Source organism: Erinaceus europaeus, chromosome 5 (genome assembly GCF_950295315.1).
Source record: "Erinaceus europaeus chromosome 5, mEriEur2.1, whole genome shotgun sequence".
Taxonomy (NCBI): Eukaryota; Metazoa; Chordata; class Mammalia; order Eulipotyphla; family Erinaceidae; genus Erinaceus; species Erinaceus europaeus.
The window spans coordinates 28,096,504-28,114,341 of record NC_080166.1 but is presented as its reverse complement, the minus strand read 5'-3'; the positions used below and the strand labels follow the sequence as shown (position 1 = coordinate 28,114,341).

The following is a 17,838-nucleotide window of genomic DNA, read 5'->3' as shown; positions in this document are numbered from 1 at the left end:
CTTAAATGGCTGCCAACCTTGTGAGATTTAAACATCCTCCTGTGCTCAACCCCTTTTTAGAGAGAGAGACTTACCTGGAGAGACTCATCTCATAGGTTGAAGCTCAGCCTGCTCAACCATCTCTTCACAGTATCTCTACATATTTTCTATCTTTCTATCTAGTAATTGCATAAGATGTACAAAGTCTATAAAAGACTATCATGGGGCAGAAACCTTTTGGGCATAAGCCTAAATGACATAACAAAATAGGAAGGGACACGAAGGGGAGAAGTAAAAGTCAGTGTGGTGTGAAGGGAAGGATTGGTGTGTAAAGGAGCATTCCCTGTTTGGGTGGGGAAAGGGGCAAGGGTACATAATGAGGGGGAGGCAGGAGGCATGACCCACCAAACAGAGGGGCTATTTGGCATTGTATAGTCCTCAAGGCAACAGTCTGTAAAGTCTATGAATTACTCAGGATCAGTCTATGAAAAACCAGCAACGTGAAGGGAAGGAAGCTGCTGTAAAATTGTCTAAAGTGTCCAAAGGGTATACCAGCAAGTCCGATAGAAGTCTCAGTCCAAAGTAGGCGACTAGGGGGAGAAATGGCAGGGGATGAAATGCTGCATGAGGAAGGTCAGCCTCTGGAATTCTGTTTTTCTGTAGATTGTGAGCTGGAACCGCCAAAACGTGACAGGTCAAAGCAAAAGCAGGAAAGGCAGACAGGCAGTAAAAAGGTTCTGTCCTTGGAGTCTGCGAATCAGATTTTTCAGATCGCGTTGAGTGACATCTAGGGTTTCGGGGGGTGTGCCACGGTAGTCGTGCCATCTAGTGAGTGACGTCAGGGTGTGCAGGGGTTCAGATGGTTTTTCCGGGATTCCTGTGAAAGAAACACAAACAATCTGCTTCTCGTGGTTAGCAGGGCATCTGATTTGAATGCTTTATAGAAGAAGAGGTTTGGTGCCTTGACCAACTGAGTATTGGGGGATGTATCTTTCCTATTCATTTATGATTACATTTTATATTATTTGTCATGGTAGTCAGCCGTTTATCTGGAGGGTCCTGGGTGATTTATGGGGAAAAAGATCTTATCTTTTAACAAAGACTCTAAGGTGTAGGGAAGCGGGAACTATCTTATCTCTCTTTTTTTTTTTTTTTGTATCTTGTATCTTGCCTTTTGTTGCCCTAGTTGTTCTTGTTGTAATTATATTGTTGTTATTGCTGATATTGTGGTTGTTGGATAGAACAGAGAGAAATGGAGAGAGGAGGGAAAGACAGAGGGAGATAAAGATACCTGTAGACCTGCTTCACCGCCTGTGAAGTGATTCTCCTGCGGGTGAGGAGCCGGGGGCTCAAACTGGGATCTTCAAGCCAGTTCTTGCTAAACTCGCTGCGCCACCACCCGATTCTCAGGAACTATCTTTTAACATAAACTCTATGGCCATGCCAATAGCAACCTTGAGGGCACATGTGGCTCCCCACATGTCCCCCTATCTTATATCATGTTTTGATGTTTGGCGGACTTTGTTTTGTGGCAGGGTGGACTGTGCCTGTCTTAGGTTGGGGATCAGCCTTCCGTCTTACCCGTCATTGGAACACCTGGTCATTTTTGCCCAGTAGTACCAGATGCCCTGTCTTAGGTTGACTGGATAGCGCTAGTTTCCTCTTACCCGTCATTGGCTAGCCAGCCCTCTACATGGTGGACGTTCTGATGGAGGGGGGCAAATCTTCCACAGCAACTCAATATTCTGCCATGTCCAGCCTATGATAGTGACTTTGTATAGGTTGCATCTTTATGGCATCAATCTGTTGCTGCAAAAGGCCATGAGCTTGTTAAGAATTATAGGACTGTGGTCCGGGAGGTGATGCAGTGACTAAAGCCTTGGACTCTGAAGTATGATGTCCTGAGTTCGATCTCTGGCAGCACATGTACCAGAGTGAGTCTGGTTCTTTCTCTCTTTCTCACTAATAAATAAATTTAAAATGTTGAAAAAAAAGAATTATAGGACCTATTGTGAGCAGAAGAAGTAAAACAAGCTAGGGTCTCACAACTAAGGGTATACAGGTAAGGAAGGGGGAATGTATCCATTGATATGAAGAGGTAGGAGCATATCTCAAGTCTAAGGGAAGCAGTCAGTGAATGTGATGTCCAGGGGAACAGCCATTTGTCTTTGGGGGTAGTAAAGGATGTCCGTGGCATGGGTGATGTTATAAAGAGAAACATCTTTAAATTGTTGGCTGACAAAGGCAGGCCTATGGTGGCAAGACAAGATACACCAGTTAAGTTTACAAGAATATGTGAATGTTGCTAATTCACATAGGTTGGATATGGAGGAACTTCTTACAGTTTAATACCTTACCGTATGAACAGATGATTCCTCATATGAAGGCTTGATAGCTGTAATCACTTACTTGTGAAAAACAATAAAACTTGTAACAAGTTAGAGGTTTACTATAATTGACTTTGGACTATAAGCAGACTCAGGTTACTTAGAGAGTTAATGCATGTTAGTAACAATGGTTTTAACATTTAGAGTACTTCTGAGCAGATGGGTCATACAAAAAATTTTTGGTCATTCAGCACACTCACTCACAAAACACAACTGGCCATTCATAACATAAGACATTCAGGGAAGGGGTAGGAGAGAGGGCTCTGTGAGCCAACTTTTGTAGGTTCTGCCATGCCATATTATGGATCCTGGGATGTATCCTGCATCTGGTCCTCTTGTGTTATTTCTTGTTCTTCAGGAATAACAGCGCCATCCTGCGGGTATTGTCGGACATGGCGGGCAGGAACCCAGACAGGTTTAGAGAAATTTTGAGGGAAAATGTATGCGAAACCCCTTCCCATGGTCAATAATGGGTCAGGCCCTTTCCAAACTTTATCGAGTGGGTCTCTCCATTTGACCTTAATAGATGGGAGGGTAGATGGTGTTTGCCAGTGAAGAATAATAGGGGGTAAGGCTGAGTTATTGTAAATATTAAAGAGATTTAACGTAGTTAAGGCTTTTGCTAGCTGGATATTTGGGGGATATGTTCTTCCTTTATCTTTATTTAGTTGAGCCTTCAGAGTTTGATGGGCCCTCTCGACAATGCCTTGTCCCTGTGGATTGTAGGGAATGTCCGTGGTATGAGTAATATTCCAGAGGGAACAAAAATCTTTAAATTGTTTACTTGTAAACATAGGTGTATTGTCTGTTTTCAAAAATAATGGGACCCCCATAACGGCAAAACAAGAGAGCATATGGCTTACAAGCTTTTTAGCACTTTCTCCTGTCTGAGCTGTAGCCCACATAAATTTAGAAAAGGTATCAATTGAGACAAACACATATTTTTGTTTGCCAAAGTTTGGTATGTGGGTGACATCAATTTGCCAAATAGCATTAGCTTTTAAACCTCGGGGATTAACCCCAAGGGTCTGGATAGCAGGTGTCTTTATGAGACTTGCACAAGAAGAGCATGTAGCGAGGATATGTTTTAACTGTGATACAGGAACATCAGGGAATCGAGCTTGAAGGCCTTTAAGATTAACATGGGTTAGAGAGTGAAAATTAGCAGGATCAGAGACAGAGACTGGGAAAGTTCTTGTGGAGGCAAGGCGGTCAACTGCGGCATTACCTTCGGACAGGGAACCAGGAAGAGGGCTGTGGGAGCGAAGGTGTTGAATATACAGTGGTTGGGTTCGAGAACAGAGCATAGAGGCGATTTGAATCAAGAGAGGGGAAAGTGGGTTGTCATCAATTTTCACATACGAACGAGCAAGCCATGGAAGCAAGTTAACAGTATACACACTGTCAGAAAAAAGGTTGAAGGATTCTGGTACAGCTTTTAGTGCAAGAAAAACAGCATAAAGTTTTTTGTATTGAGGGGAATTATCAGGAAGCTCAGTAAATAGAGGTTTAGGAGATTGTTTGTCTGGGTAATATATAAGGGCAGCAGCTCCCCTTTTTCCGCCATCAGTAAAGATTGTAGGAGCAGAGGGAATGGGATCCCGAGAGAAAAGTTTAGGTGCTAGTAGAGGCAGAAGAGGTAAAGAAGCTATCAATTTATTAGAAGGAAAATGGTTATCTATTTGTCCTGGAAACCCCACGAAGCTTATGGCAAAGCGGGAATGATGGCGTATAAGCCACTCTGTATCTGTGAGAGAAAAGGGCAGAATGATTAAATCCGGTTCTTTCGCTAAGACCTGCACAGACCTATTTCTTCCTTGGCGAACCATGAATGCTAACGCATCTATCTCAGTGAGGAGTCTTGGAGCTCCTCCTACTGGCGTGTGAAGCCATTCGAGAACCCCATGGTCTTGCCACAGTGCCCCTACTACTGTGGGGGTGGAGTTGAAGATTAGAAGGTTTACCGGAGAGGAGGGGGAGAATCGAACAAGGTGCATGTCTTGGAGGGCCTGGTTAACCCTTTCCAGTGCCAAGGAGGCCTCAGGAGTTAATTTACGTTTTGAAGAGGGCTGTTTGTTTCCTTTCAACAGGTCAAACAGTGGTTGGAGGCAGCTTGTGGGCAGATAGAGATACTGCCTAAGCCAATTTAAATTTCCTAGAAAACTTTGTAAAGAAGCAAGAGTAAGGTTAGAAGGGAAGGTAACATTAGGTTTTAAGGGACAAATTTGCGTTAGAGAAATCTCTGAACCTAGGAAGGATATTGGAGGGATTAGCTGTATCTTCTCAGGGGCTACATTAAGGCCGCTTTTCTTTAATACAGGAATGAGAAAATCACGTAAGGCATAGAGATCTGTATCTGATTTTCCCCATATTAAAATATCATCTGTATAATGAAAAATATTAAGGCCCTTATGAATATATGGGACAAGGGCAGATTTAACAGCCTCCTGACAAATCGTAGGACTATTGGCCATACCCTGGGGCAGCACCACCCATTCAAATCTATCAGCGGGACTGGCATTATTAATAGACGGAACAGAGAAGGCAAAACGTTTACAATCTCGCGGATGCAAGGGGATAGAGAAAAAACAATCTTGTATATCAATAGCTATGATTGGAATTCCCGTGGGAATTGCAGAAGCAAGAGGCAAACCCCTTTGGGGGGAGCCCCAGACCTGCATGGTTTTATTTACTGCACGGAAATCTTGAAGGAGGCGCCATTTTCCCGAGCGCTTTTTAATCACAAAGACAGGAGTATTCCATGGGCTTCGAGAATGACGAATGTGTCCCAAGGACAACTGCTCTCGGACGAGCTCTTTTAAAATTTTTAGCTTATCCCTAGGTAAAGGCCACTGTTCCACCCAGACAGGCTCATTAGAAAGCCAGCTTAAGCGGGGTGTTTGGCTACGAACAGTGGCATTTAGTATTGGGGGTGCTGAATAGACCTGGTATCGCGGGAATGAGTTTTACGCTCTGCAGAGGCGTCTGTGGATATCCTAACATTAAGACATTCCAGAAGATCCCTGCCCAGTAAGTTGGTGCTAATATTAGCTACCAAAGGGCGGAAGTGTCCAGTAGAACCTTCTGGGTCTTCCCACATAAGCGAGTCTCGTGTGTAAAATGCTCTCGTCATCCCTCCTATTCCATGTAAACTGGGTCCAGGGATGAGTTCCCAATCTTGGGGAATCTCTTCTTGCCTTAAAATCGTCTTTGCTGCCCCCGTGTCAATCAAAAATTTAAAAGGAATGTTGCCTATCTTTACTGTCATAGAAGGGTGACCTTGTTCTAAAACAGGAGTGGTCCACAAAATCTCAGGCCCCGAATTTGTACTATTCAGGGGCGAACCATCTTTATGAAATTGGGACCAACAATCTCTCTTCTAATGAAACCCCTTACGACATTTTGGACAAACAGTACGTGGTCTCTGGCTCCCTGACTGAAAGCGGGGTTGCTCTGGCTGGAGGCGTGGTTTCCCTGACTGGAGGCGTGGTTGCAATTTATCAGGACATTGGTTACGCCAATGTCCTTGGCAACCGCACTGAAAGCAGGCCCCGTTTTGCTTACGTGGGGCAACTGCATAGACCTGCGTCGTAGCGGGTGTCCCATAATTGCCTGATGTAAGTTCCTGTGTCGCTAGAATCCAATTATCTGGGTGTAGGTGTTTAAGATTAAGGCATACCTGACGGAATTGTGGTGTCATGCCTTCCCAGACAATAGAGCGCAGGAGTAGTGTGCGGACGTCAGGATTATAAACCTTTCTCTCTAAGCTTCTCTTCACCCTTGAGATGAAGCTCGCCAATGACTCATCAGAGCCTTGGTGAAAAGAGTTAATGGGAGCTGATGGATCTACATCAGGTGTGGTCACCCTTTCCCATGCTTGTGTTGCACAGATGCGTACCTGTTCAAAATAACCAGTTGGAAACCTGGCTTCTGCCTGCTGAGCTCCAGATTCATAAGCTCCTGCTCCAAACAAAGCATCAAAATTCCATTCTACCTGTTTGTTACTATTTTCCTGCCATTGCCTAGAGCACTCATCGCGGAAACATGCCTGCCACTGAAGATAGAGTGGGTCTGGGAGTGCAGCACGAGCCAGTTCTTTCCAGTCTTGTGGTATATTTAAATGCTGGTAAAAGCTTCTCAAAACCGACTTGGTCCATGGAGAGTGCATACCATCCTCCCTGACTGCTTGCCTGAGCGTTCCAAGTTCTTTTGAGGAATATGGCTGCCACGGCTGAGGGTTTTGTTTAGAAGGGGCCAAGTTTACCGGGAATGTGTGGATTTGGTCCGATGGCATGGGAGAGGGAGCTACAGAAGTGGAAAGTTCAGTAGAAACTGCTGTAGTGGCTGCAGGGGAGACTAAACGCATATCTACGGGGACGGAGCTCCCGGGGTGGACTGCACATGGTTTAAAATCCTTAAATGCTGAAAAAATATCCTTTAGCTCTCGTATCTCAGCCACTAGGTCCCTTAATGGTGACGTATCAGCAGGGGGCGGGGTCAGGGATGAAGAAGCCTCAGGCGGAGCTGAAACCGCGGCGGCAGGGGCCAGGGGTGGAGCTGAAACCAGAACGGCAGGGGGAGGGGCTAGAGAACCGGAAGCCTCACGGGAAGCAGGGGGTGGGGCCAGAGAAGCAGAAGGAACTGAACACGTGTCTGCCACAGAAGGGACCGAACACTTGTCTGCAGAAGGAGCCAAACACGTGTCTGTGGGGACAGCTGGGGGAGGGGTCAAAGGAGCGGCAAAACACGTGTCTTCAGGAGCAGTGGGGGGAGGGTTCGTGGAAGCGGAAGCTGCCGCAGGAGAAACCGAACACGTGTCCCCGGAGGCAATGGTTTGGGGGCTGACTGCAGATTGCTTAGGGTGTTTAAGTCCTAAGCAAATATCCTTTAACTCTTGTATCTCAGCCTCAAGGTCACTTAACCTTTTGGCAGGAGGCCTTGTACATATCTTGAAAATAGTAAATATAACCATGAGAACCCATGGTGTAGCAAAAATTAAAGCGTCTCTGAGATCGAAAGCCTGTCCCAGGAGAGAAGGATAGAATGTCTGGGACACCTCCTCATAAAACGGAAAAAATCCCATGGTGGAGGGAAATGCGGGGCCACAGAAGCGGGCGGATTCCACTTACCTGTGTCTGGGCGGTTTCGGAGACCTCAGACCGGGCATGGTGTGGGTACAGAACACGATGGGCGCCAGATGTTGTTGAGGTGGTCTGGTGTCGGGCTGCACCGCGGAGAAGAGAGCGGACGTCCAGAGCAAAGGGGTACACAGATCTTTATTATAGGATGGGGGGGGAGGTTTGGTTCAGACCACGTGGAGCCAGCCAGCAATGGCCGACCACGGGGGGAGAGCAGGGAGCGAGACCTCAGAGAGGGAGAGCCGAGAGCCCAGAGAGAGAGAAGGGAGAGGTGAGGGGGCTTTTTATTGGGCGACAACCAGGGGTGACGTGTAGGGCCAGGATTGGTTGAAAGGGGGCACTCTAGGATTTAGCGGAGCATAGAAAAACCTGGGGGCGGAGCCAGGATTGGTTGAAAGGGGGCACTCTAGGATTTAGCGGAGCATAGAAAAACCTGGGGGCGGAGACTGCATCAGGATAAGTCCTCAGCAACAACACACATACACATTTTACCAGTTGTGCACTGAATTAACTCTGGTTTGTAAGACTTTAAGTGTTCGTTATAACTTCTTGAAAATATCAAAGATAAGAAGTGGGGGCCAGAGTAGTCGGGCGGTATCAAGGGCACATGGCACAAAGCCCAAGGACCTGCGTAAGGGTCCCGGTTCGTGCCCCCCCCCCACCTGTAGGGGAGTTGCTTTACAGGCGGTGAAGAAAGTCTGCAGGTGACTATCTTTCTCTCTTTCTCTCTCTCTCTCTGTCTTCCTGTCCTCTCTCCATTTCTCTCTGTACTAACAATGACATCAATAACAACAACAACAATAACTACAACAGCAATAAAAAAGGGCAACAAAAAGGAAAATAAATAAATATTTTTAAAAATTTGAAAAGAAATTAAAAAAAAAAAAAAAAAAACGAAGTGGGAGCCAGGAGGTGGCACACCTAGTTAAGAACAGGTGCTCACTCAAGGCAGTGGGTTAGAGCCTCGATCCACACCTGCAGCTGGGACGCTTTGCAAATGTTGAAGGAGGTGTTTTCTTTTTTCTGTTTTCCTCTATATACTCCCTCTAGTCTCAATTTCTAATTTTTCTGTGTCTTATCAAATAAAAAAAAAGGGAATAAATGGCCACCAGGAATGGTGTATTTGTACTGTCATTACCTAGCCAAGCATCAGTGACTGGAGGCAAAAAAAAAAAAAAAAACACAGACCTCCCATCTTCTGTATCCAATAAAAATCTCTGGTTCATATTCTCAGAGGGAAAAAGAATGGGGAACCTCCTAATGGAGGGGGTGGGATACAGTACTCTGATGCTAGGAATTGTAAGGAATTATACCATTCTTATCCAACAATCTTGCTGATCATTATGAAATCACTAATAAGAAAAGGTAAGTAACATTGTCACCATTATTATTTTTGCTGTTATTGTTGTTGCTACTGCTTCTGTTGTTGTTGTTGAACAGGACAGAGAGAAATTAAGAGGATGGCAGACAGAAGGGGAGAGACACCTGCATACCTGCTTCATTGCTTGCAAAGCCATCCCCCTGCAGGTGGGGAGTGGGAAGACTGAACCCAGATGCTTGTGCTGGTCTTAGTGTTCATACTATGTGCCCTTAACCTGGTGCACTACCGCCTGGCCCCTGAAGACTTTATTTATGTATTTATTTATTTATTTACTTACTTACTTATTTTGATACAGAGTTTCTGTGGCTTCATGTTCCATTTGTATGTTTTTTAGTCAGTGAAAAGAACTTTACATTTAGAAGCTATTATTGAGGACCAAAGAGAGATAACTCACCTTGGGGGGTAGAATGCATAATGGTTATGCAAAGAGACTAATGCCTGAGGCACCTAACTCAATTACCAGCACCACCACAAACCAGAGCTGATTAAAAAAAAAGTGAGGTAACTCACCAGACTAGGCACATGCCTTGTGTTATTGACACAGCCCAGGTTCCAACCCCAGCACCCTATAGAAGGTACTATGACACTGGGAGAAACTCCAGCACTGTGTTCTCTCTGTATCTGTCTGTCTCTCACACAGTGTGTATACTTCTACCTCTGTATTTGTCTGTCTCTCACACAGTGTGTATGCTTCTATCTCTGTATTTGTCTGTCTCTCACACAGTATTTATACTTCTATTTGATATATACATATACATATGCATCTACATATGGAAACATTGATTTGGAAACATTGGAATTCTACATTCATAAGGTCATGAAATGCAGAAATACAAAATGTGCATCTTGTGGTCCAGGAGGTGGCAAAGTGATAAAGCTTTGGACTCTCAAGCATTAGGTGCTGGGTCCCCAGAAGCACATGTGTCAGAGTGATGTCTAATTCTTTCTCTCCTCCTATCTTTCTCATTAATAAATAAATAAAATATTTTTAAAAATGTGCATCTTACATATGGGTATGTATAAAAAGAAAGGTATTTTAAAAAAAATATCCCAATAGTGTTATCAAGAAATTATTTATATCTGATACAATGACCCTGCTTTATAGGATCTGAAATTTCAAATTGGAATATAAAACTTATTGTATACAATAAACGATCAAAACCATATTTACTTTGTCAAAAATCACACAATAATTAATCCATGAAATCAATATTCTCAGCTCAGCTAAATAACTCACTTGGAGAGAGCTCAGCCCAGAAGGCACTGAAGGAAGCTTCAATGCAGTGGTTTCTTTCACTCTCCCTTTCTGCTTCTTTGTCTCTCTCTGAAAAAGAAAAAGAAAAAATATATATTATTCTCTTTTTCCAGTTGGTCCCTTTAATGAAAGTTTTTGCTTCTACAGTCAGTATCGTATTTAAGAGAGTAAGAATGACAAAATAAGGGGTCGGGCGGTGGCGCAGTGGGTTAAGCGCACATGGCACAAAGCGCAAGGACTGGCATAAGGATCCCGGTTTGAGATCCCTCCCCACCTGCAGGGGGCTCGCTTCACAAGCAATGAAGCAGGTCTGCAGGTGTCTGTCTTTCTCTCCCACACTCTGTCTTCCCCTCCTCTCTCTAGTTCTCCCTGTCCTATCCAACAATGAATGATATCAATAATAACAATAATAACCAAAACAAGGGCAACAAAAGGGGGAAAAATGGCCTCCAGGAGCGCTGGATTCATGGTGCAGGCACTAAGCCCCAGCAATAACCCTGGAGGCAAAAAAATAAATAAATAAATTTAAAAAAAGAATGCCAAAATAGCTTACCTGTGTACTTTTCTATGTACTTGAATCTGGCCTGAGTCTAGTCCCTACAATACTGGAAGACATTTTGGTGCTGTACTGTCTTTCCCACTGTCTCTACCTTTCAATCTAAAAATAAATAAATAAATATGAAGAAAAAGTTCGCTCAGAGTGGTGAAGTCTTGGTTATGGTAAAACAAACAAACAAACAAACAAAAACCGAAGAAGTATGAAATTAACTTATGTATCCTAGAAAGAATTTATAAAATCCCCACATCATAGCTAGTGGTTTAGTGCTTATTTTTCTGTAGTCATTGGGGCTTCACTGTTCCCAGTCCACTTTTTCAGACAGAAAATCAGAGACTGAGATAGAGAAGACATCCCAAAACCCAAGCTCCCTTCAGAGTGGTGTGGGCCCAGCTCAAACCAGGGTCCTGTGCATGATGAAGCAAGTGCACTATTTAGGTGAGCTATCTTGTTGACATTGAGCTTACTAATTAAAAAATTATCATTGTGTTAGTATTTTACACACAATATCTAAGTTAATATATATTTTTCTATCAGTGTACCAGCCCTATAATTTGTAATTGCTTTCTTTTCAAAACTATCACTGAAACACTCTTGAAAAAAAAGGCTTTTCTATTTTTAAAATATATATCTAGTGTATTATGATGTGGAAGTGTAATTGTTTTAAAACGTGTTGAATAAAGCAAAATGAAATGTTTGATTTCCTCACTATGAAAATTAAATTAACCACTATGAGTGTTTTTACAGTGATATTATTTGGAGTACAGTTGACATGTGTTGATATTGTTTTTGTTTAAGTAATACCTATATTTATGGAACTTTTCTTTTCTACCTCTTTGAAGCTTCACACTGACCAGGATAAAGGAGATGGAAATTTAAAATACATACTAACAGGAGATGGGGCTGGTAATTTGTTCGTTATAGATGAAAACACAGGAGATATTCATGCTGCAAAGAAATTAGACAGAGAAGAAAAGTCCCTCTACATTCTCCGTGCCAAAGCTATAGACAGGAAGACTGGGAGGCAGGTGGAGCCTGAATCTGAGTTTATCATTAAAATCCATGACATCAATGACAATGAGCCGAAATTTACGAAAGAATTATACACCGCCAGTGTTCCTGAAATGTCTGGAGTTGGTAGGTATATGTTAATTATACAATGTCACTTTTTCATGTGTTCGTTATGATAATATCTATTTATATGATAGATCCCTGCTTTAATACAAGACATCTAACTGTAGTCTTCGATTTCGTGTTCATTTATTGCTAATTATTTACAATATGTATATGTATCTTAATATATCCTGCTCTGCTATCATGGATAACTAAGATAATTGCCAAGATCAGTTATTCTATCTCATTTCAGCCAACATACTCACCTTTACTCAAAAAACGTTTAGATAGTTGTTAAGTTGAATGTGTGTATCTTTTAATTTTTTTTTCTGAAAGGAAATCAAATAGTGTCTTTTTTTTTTCTTTTTAGTTGCGGACATTTTACTTGCATTACTTTGAATGATAATGGCTCATACTTGAATTTAGCAAAGTGCTTTGGGTCATCTCATTTAATCATGAAAGCAACATTATGTGGTAGACATGAGGGAAAAAAAAAATCCAGATCCTCATACTTTTAGCTAGAAACTCAGGATTAAAGAGGATTAATCAAATGAATTATAATCAAATATCCAGTCATCATCGTAACAAAGAAATCCAGTTCTCTTTATATGATCTTAGTTATCTTCCTCTACTAAATATTGTTTTACCATGAAAACCCCAAAAAATAATGATACATTTCTTAAGGCTTAACACAAATTTAAATACTTTTTTTTTTTTTTTTGCCTCCAGGGTTAGGCTAGGATTCAGTGCCAGCACTATGAATTCATTGCTCCTAGTGGCCTTTTTTTAATTGGATAAGAGAGAGAGAAATGAGAGAATGGGGAGAGATAGAGGGAAAAAGACATTTGCAGACCTGCTTCAATGCTAGTTAAATGATGCCCCTGCAGGTGGGAAGCCAGGGGGCTTGAACTGAGGTCCTTGCATGGAATATCATTTGTTTTTATCAATAGGGTTGACTAAATTTAGCTCTCTATGAGATATTTAGACTTGCTATTAAAAGCTAACTACAAGTTTTATTTATTTATTTATTTATTTATTTTTAACCAGAGCACTGCTCAGCTCTGGCTTATGGTGGTGTGGGGCATTGAACCTGGGACTTGAGAGCCTCAGACATGAAAGTCTCTTTGCATAACCATTATGCTATGCCCCCACTACAAGTTATTTCTTAAAACACCTGGTGATATAAATCTACTTTACTATCTAAATAGTTAAAGTTATTAAAATTTTGTACCCTTCAGATGACTATTATTTCAAAATCAGCTTGGAGTAAATAAATGTGACATTATTCTAATGACTATATTTTGGTCTAAACTTACATGTGAAAAGTGAACATTCATTCATTTTTACTGAGTGATTGGTGTTAAATATTTCTAAACTGTGTGAGTCATCAATCAGGAAAAGAAAGAGTATGTACTAAATTTAGTATTTCTTCTAGCAGAAAATAAAATCTTATCTGTATATCAAAACACAGTTCTTTTCAGGAATTAACTATAATCATAGGAAAGCAGACATCAAACTAGACAGGAGTCATAAAATAATAAAACATAGGATGGAATATGTTTGCTGATGCTCTGTAATATTTTTAAATATGTGTCAGTCTCATATAAGTCACTAAAAGTTTTTGTTTATTCTGTTAAATCATGTTGAGAGCTAATGTAGATACACATCATATTCTTTTTAGATATGTGGGTCTTCATGCATGTGGAATATCACAACTCTGAGCCATTTTTTCATTCAAATAGTGACAGAATGAAGACATCACAGAACCAAAGCTTCATCATTGCTATGACATCTCTCATGAAACACAAGGGCTAAAACCCAAGTTACACACATGGTCAGGCAAGAAACACACCTGGAAAGCTATCTAGTTGGTCTTTGAATTGTGATTTGTTTTTTTCCGTGAAATTAAATATTTAAGATATATTCTTTTGTTTCCTATTGAGTTTGCTTTTCTGGCTAATACCCTTCACCCAGAGTAAATCCCTGTTATCTCCCTCCTGTGTGTGTCATTATTTTTTTATCAATATTTTGATAGTACTAAAATTGTCAGTTACCTTTCTGAAGAAAAATATGAAATGCCTTTGAGAACAAAAAGCATAATCCAGAAAAACATAGGGATTTCAATAATCATTTCTTTAATTATGAACAGTAACTAAAAATTCATAAGGACATTGCATGCCTATCCATTATTTTTAATGTTTTAAATTATCAAAAATTACCATTGTCAATGGTGCATAATATAATATAGAATATATTTCTTTTTTTTTTTTTTTTTTTAATTTTTTTTTTTTTAATATTTATTTTATTTATTGATTCCCTTTTGTTGCCCTTGTTGTTTTATTGTTGTAGTTATTATTGTTGTTGTCGTTGTTGGATAGGACAGAGAGAAATGGAGAGAGGGAGGGGAAGACAGAGAGGAGGAGAGAAAGATAGACACCTGCAGACCTGCTTCACCGCCTGTGAAGTGACTCCCCTGCAGGTGGGGAGCCGGGGTTCGAACCGGGATCCTTATGCCGGTCCTTGTGCTTTGCGCCACCTGCGCTTAGCCCGCTGCACTACAGCCCGACTCCCAGAATATATTTCTTGTGTAGAAGTTTTGTAAAGTAATTTATATAAAAAGTACTGCTAGAGAAGAGAAGAAGAGATAAGTGGTCCGAGAAGTGGCACAGTGGATAAAGCATGAAATTCTCAACCACGAGGTCCCGTGTTCAATTCCTGGCAGCACATGAACCACAGTGATGTCTGATTCTTTCTCTCTCTCCTGTCTTTCTCTGTAACATGTGTACTGAACCAGATGCTCCACCACCTGGCCCCAGAATTCTGATCTTTATTTACTTATTATTGGATAGAGACAGAGAGAAATAGGGAGAGAGAGAGACCTGCAGGCAAATCTTGATCTTATATGTCAAGAACAGTGATTCTGAATAACGCTATGATACAAGCGCATTGTTTTTACCTTGGTTCAACCCAAAGCATTGCATGCATATCTGTTTATAAACATAAGTGGACATACTGTTTTCTGTATAGCTATATGCAGAGATACTTATCCTTCCTCTCATTTGTTGTAATAAATAGATAAAATTATTTAAAAAGAACAGTTCGCTTGTTCCAAAGTATAAAGTGATAGTTTATTACTAGAGTAACCATAAAATTATTATTAATTATAAAAATTAACTATGAAATTTTATTATAAAAATTTTATTATAAAATTATTACTAGGTTAACTATAAAAAACACAAATTTGAGCAGGGGTAGATAGCATAATGGTTATGCAAAGAGACTCTCATGCCAGAGGCTCCAAAGTCCCAGGTTCAACTCCCTGTACCACCACCAGCCAGAGCTGAGCAGTGCTCTAGTTAAAAAAAAAAAAATCACACAAAAAATAAAATAATAAAATAATAAAAAAACACAAAATTGGGGACTCAGTTATGACTTAGCTGGTAGGGGCAAATACACAAATTACTATGAGAAAAGGACTGGGTTCAAGCTTTCACTTCCCACAAGCAGGAAATCAGACTGGTGGAGCAGAGCTAAAGGTGTTTCTAGTTCTTTCTTTCTCTCTCTCTCTCTCTCTCTCTCTTTCTCTCTCTCTCTCACACACTCTTTGTTTCTTTCCTTTCATCAAAAAATAGCTACAGGGAACAGTAGAGTCACACAGGCAGTAAGATCTAGTGATAATCATGGTGGCACAAAATTAAATTTAATACATGCAGATATACCTAGATATTATATTTTCTTTACATGCCTTCCAATGTCAAATGTTCTTATTTTGGAAAATACAATTTTTAAAAAAAAATCTATTTATGTCATGTTTTAGTCCCTCTTTCAAAGCAACATTTTCATTTTAATTCAAAAAATCTTCTCCATAAAGTTAACCCAAATAAGAGTATATGAGGGAAGGTGAGATTAAAAAAAAAGTAACTTGGGGAGTCTGGCGGTAGCACAGCAGGTTAAGCTCATGTGGTGCAAAGCACAAGGACTGGCAGAAGGATCCAGGTTTGAGCCCCCGGCTCCTTATCCGCAGGGGGGTCGCTTCACAGGCGGTGAAGCATGTCTGCAGGTGTCTTTCATTCTCTCCCCCTCTCTGCCTTCTAACCTCTCTCCATTTCTCTCTGTCCCATCCAAAAACAACAACATCAATAACAACAACAATAACTATAACAATAAACCAGCAAGGGCAACAAAAAGGAATAAATAAAAAATAAATTTAAAAAATGTAACATAAAAAGTTCCTATATCATTTGAATGTATATATATATATATATATAGATGTATGTATATATATCTATATATATATATATAGATATATATACACTCAGGTGTATGATGCTTTAGATTTAAAAAGTAGTTATATATATATATATATTTTAAAAATCTAGCTATTTTGCTAGATCTGTGTATCTTGCATAATTTATTGGATAATAATATTAGCTCACAATAATGTTGCAAATGTCTTGTACTTTTCTTTTATATATACAAATAAACCACTGTACAGAATAAAACTAAAAACTGATGCATAAAATTTCAACAGGTCATATATAACACAAATATTCAAAGACCATAAAAATCAAATACAATTAAATGTAAAAAGTGAAAAGTATCTTTTAAACTACCAACTAGATATAAAATAGTCTTTTTACATGGTGTGAGAATTATACCTACAATGAAAGAAAAGCATAACTAACAACAAAATAAGTGCTATAGATGTATGATTAGCTACCAGCACAATTCGGCATACTGTTTTATTCAATTACTCCTATTTAATAATACTATTGGGAGAATACAATTCTGATTCTATCTATTAAATGTTCATATGGTCATTAATAAATATTGTATAATCAGAATACTACTTTAATTGATTATGGGGAAGGCTCACTTAATTATTTTTGCTAGAACGTAAGGAAGATATTAGTGAGTGCTTTTCTAATTGATAGAACACACCAGAAATAGGCTGAGTTGCCACATGTGATATCTCACAGGACAAAGCAATTAGGCTTCAGCTGAGAAAACAAAAGCCTCAAGAGGAACAATTCAGGTTCTCATATTATGACAGTTAGTTCTGAGAAAACATTAGAACTTTTGCTGCTAAGTTCATAGTATTGATAGTATTTAAGATGGAACGTGGGCTGTTTTGTTTTAATTTTCAGTATATTAATTTTAAGAACGTGTCTTATCATGCCTGCACAAAATTTGAGAAAACATTTTTTACAACATAGGTAAAAGAAATGACATACCCAATTGGAACTCACTTTGTCATAAAGAATTTTAAAATTCATGTAAAATATGGACCCCAGATCAGATCAAATCGATGGGGTTTACAGTCAACAATATTTATACACCTTTCCCATATTTGGGAGCTACTCTCTTCCCTGATCCAGCTTTCTTGTCCTTTTTCCAGCCATGACATCATATCCCCAGACAATAACTTGGATCCACCTACATATCAGATTTTAGGCTCAGGGGAAAAAAACAACTAGTATAGCTACAGGTCCTTTAGAATATAACTAAAATATGCCTACTAAAAACAGAGACGACCCCCCCAACCCTTCAACTGCACTATTCTAGCCTTTAGGTTCATGATTAGTCAACAATTTGTTTGGTTTTATATGTTAACTCTCTTTTCAGCAACCAGGTTCCAGATGCTAGCATGATGCTGACCAGAGATCCCTGGACAGACAACCCCACCAATATGTCCTGGAGCTCAGATTCCCCATAACCCTGTCCCACTAGGGAAAGAGAGAGGCAGGCTGGGAATATGGATCGACCTGTCAATGACCATGATCAGCGGGGAAGCAATTACAGAAGCCAGACCTTCCACCTTCTGCATCCCACACTGACCTTGGGTCCATACTCCCTTGGGGTTAAAGAATAGGAAAGCTATCCAGAGAGGGGATGGGATAAGGAGTTCTGGCTGTGGGAATTGTGTGGAGTTGTACCCTTCTTATCCTATGGTTTTGTCAGTGTTTCCTTTTATAAATAAAATAAAAAAACAAAAAATAAATAAGTCAATAATATATTGGGTATTATCA

General features: G+C 40.3%; 1 protein-coding gene across 3 annotated transcripts in view; it reads left to right on the top strand.

Moving 5' to 3' along the window:
- The window catches only part of CDH9 (cadherin 9), a 204,267-nt gene that overhangs the window by 132,434 nt on the left and 53,995 nt on the right, over positions 1–17,838 (top strand). For all 3 annotated transcript variants that reach the window (XR_009549938.1, XM_060191187.1, XM_007530774.3), the window contains one exon: positions 11,539–11,833. Coding sequence is in view for 2 of the 3 variants with exons in the window: in XM_060191187.1 (XP_060047170.1) it covers positions 11,539–11,833 (295 nt within the window). In the remaining variant the exon portion in view is untranslated. The remainder of the gene's footprint in view (positions 1–11,538; positions 11,834–17,838) is intronic.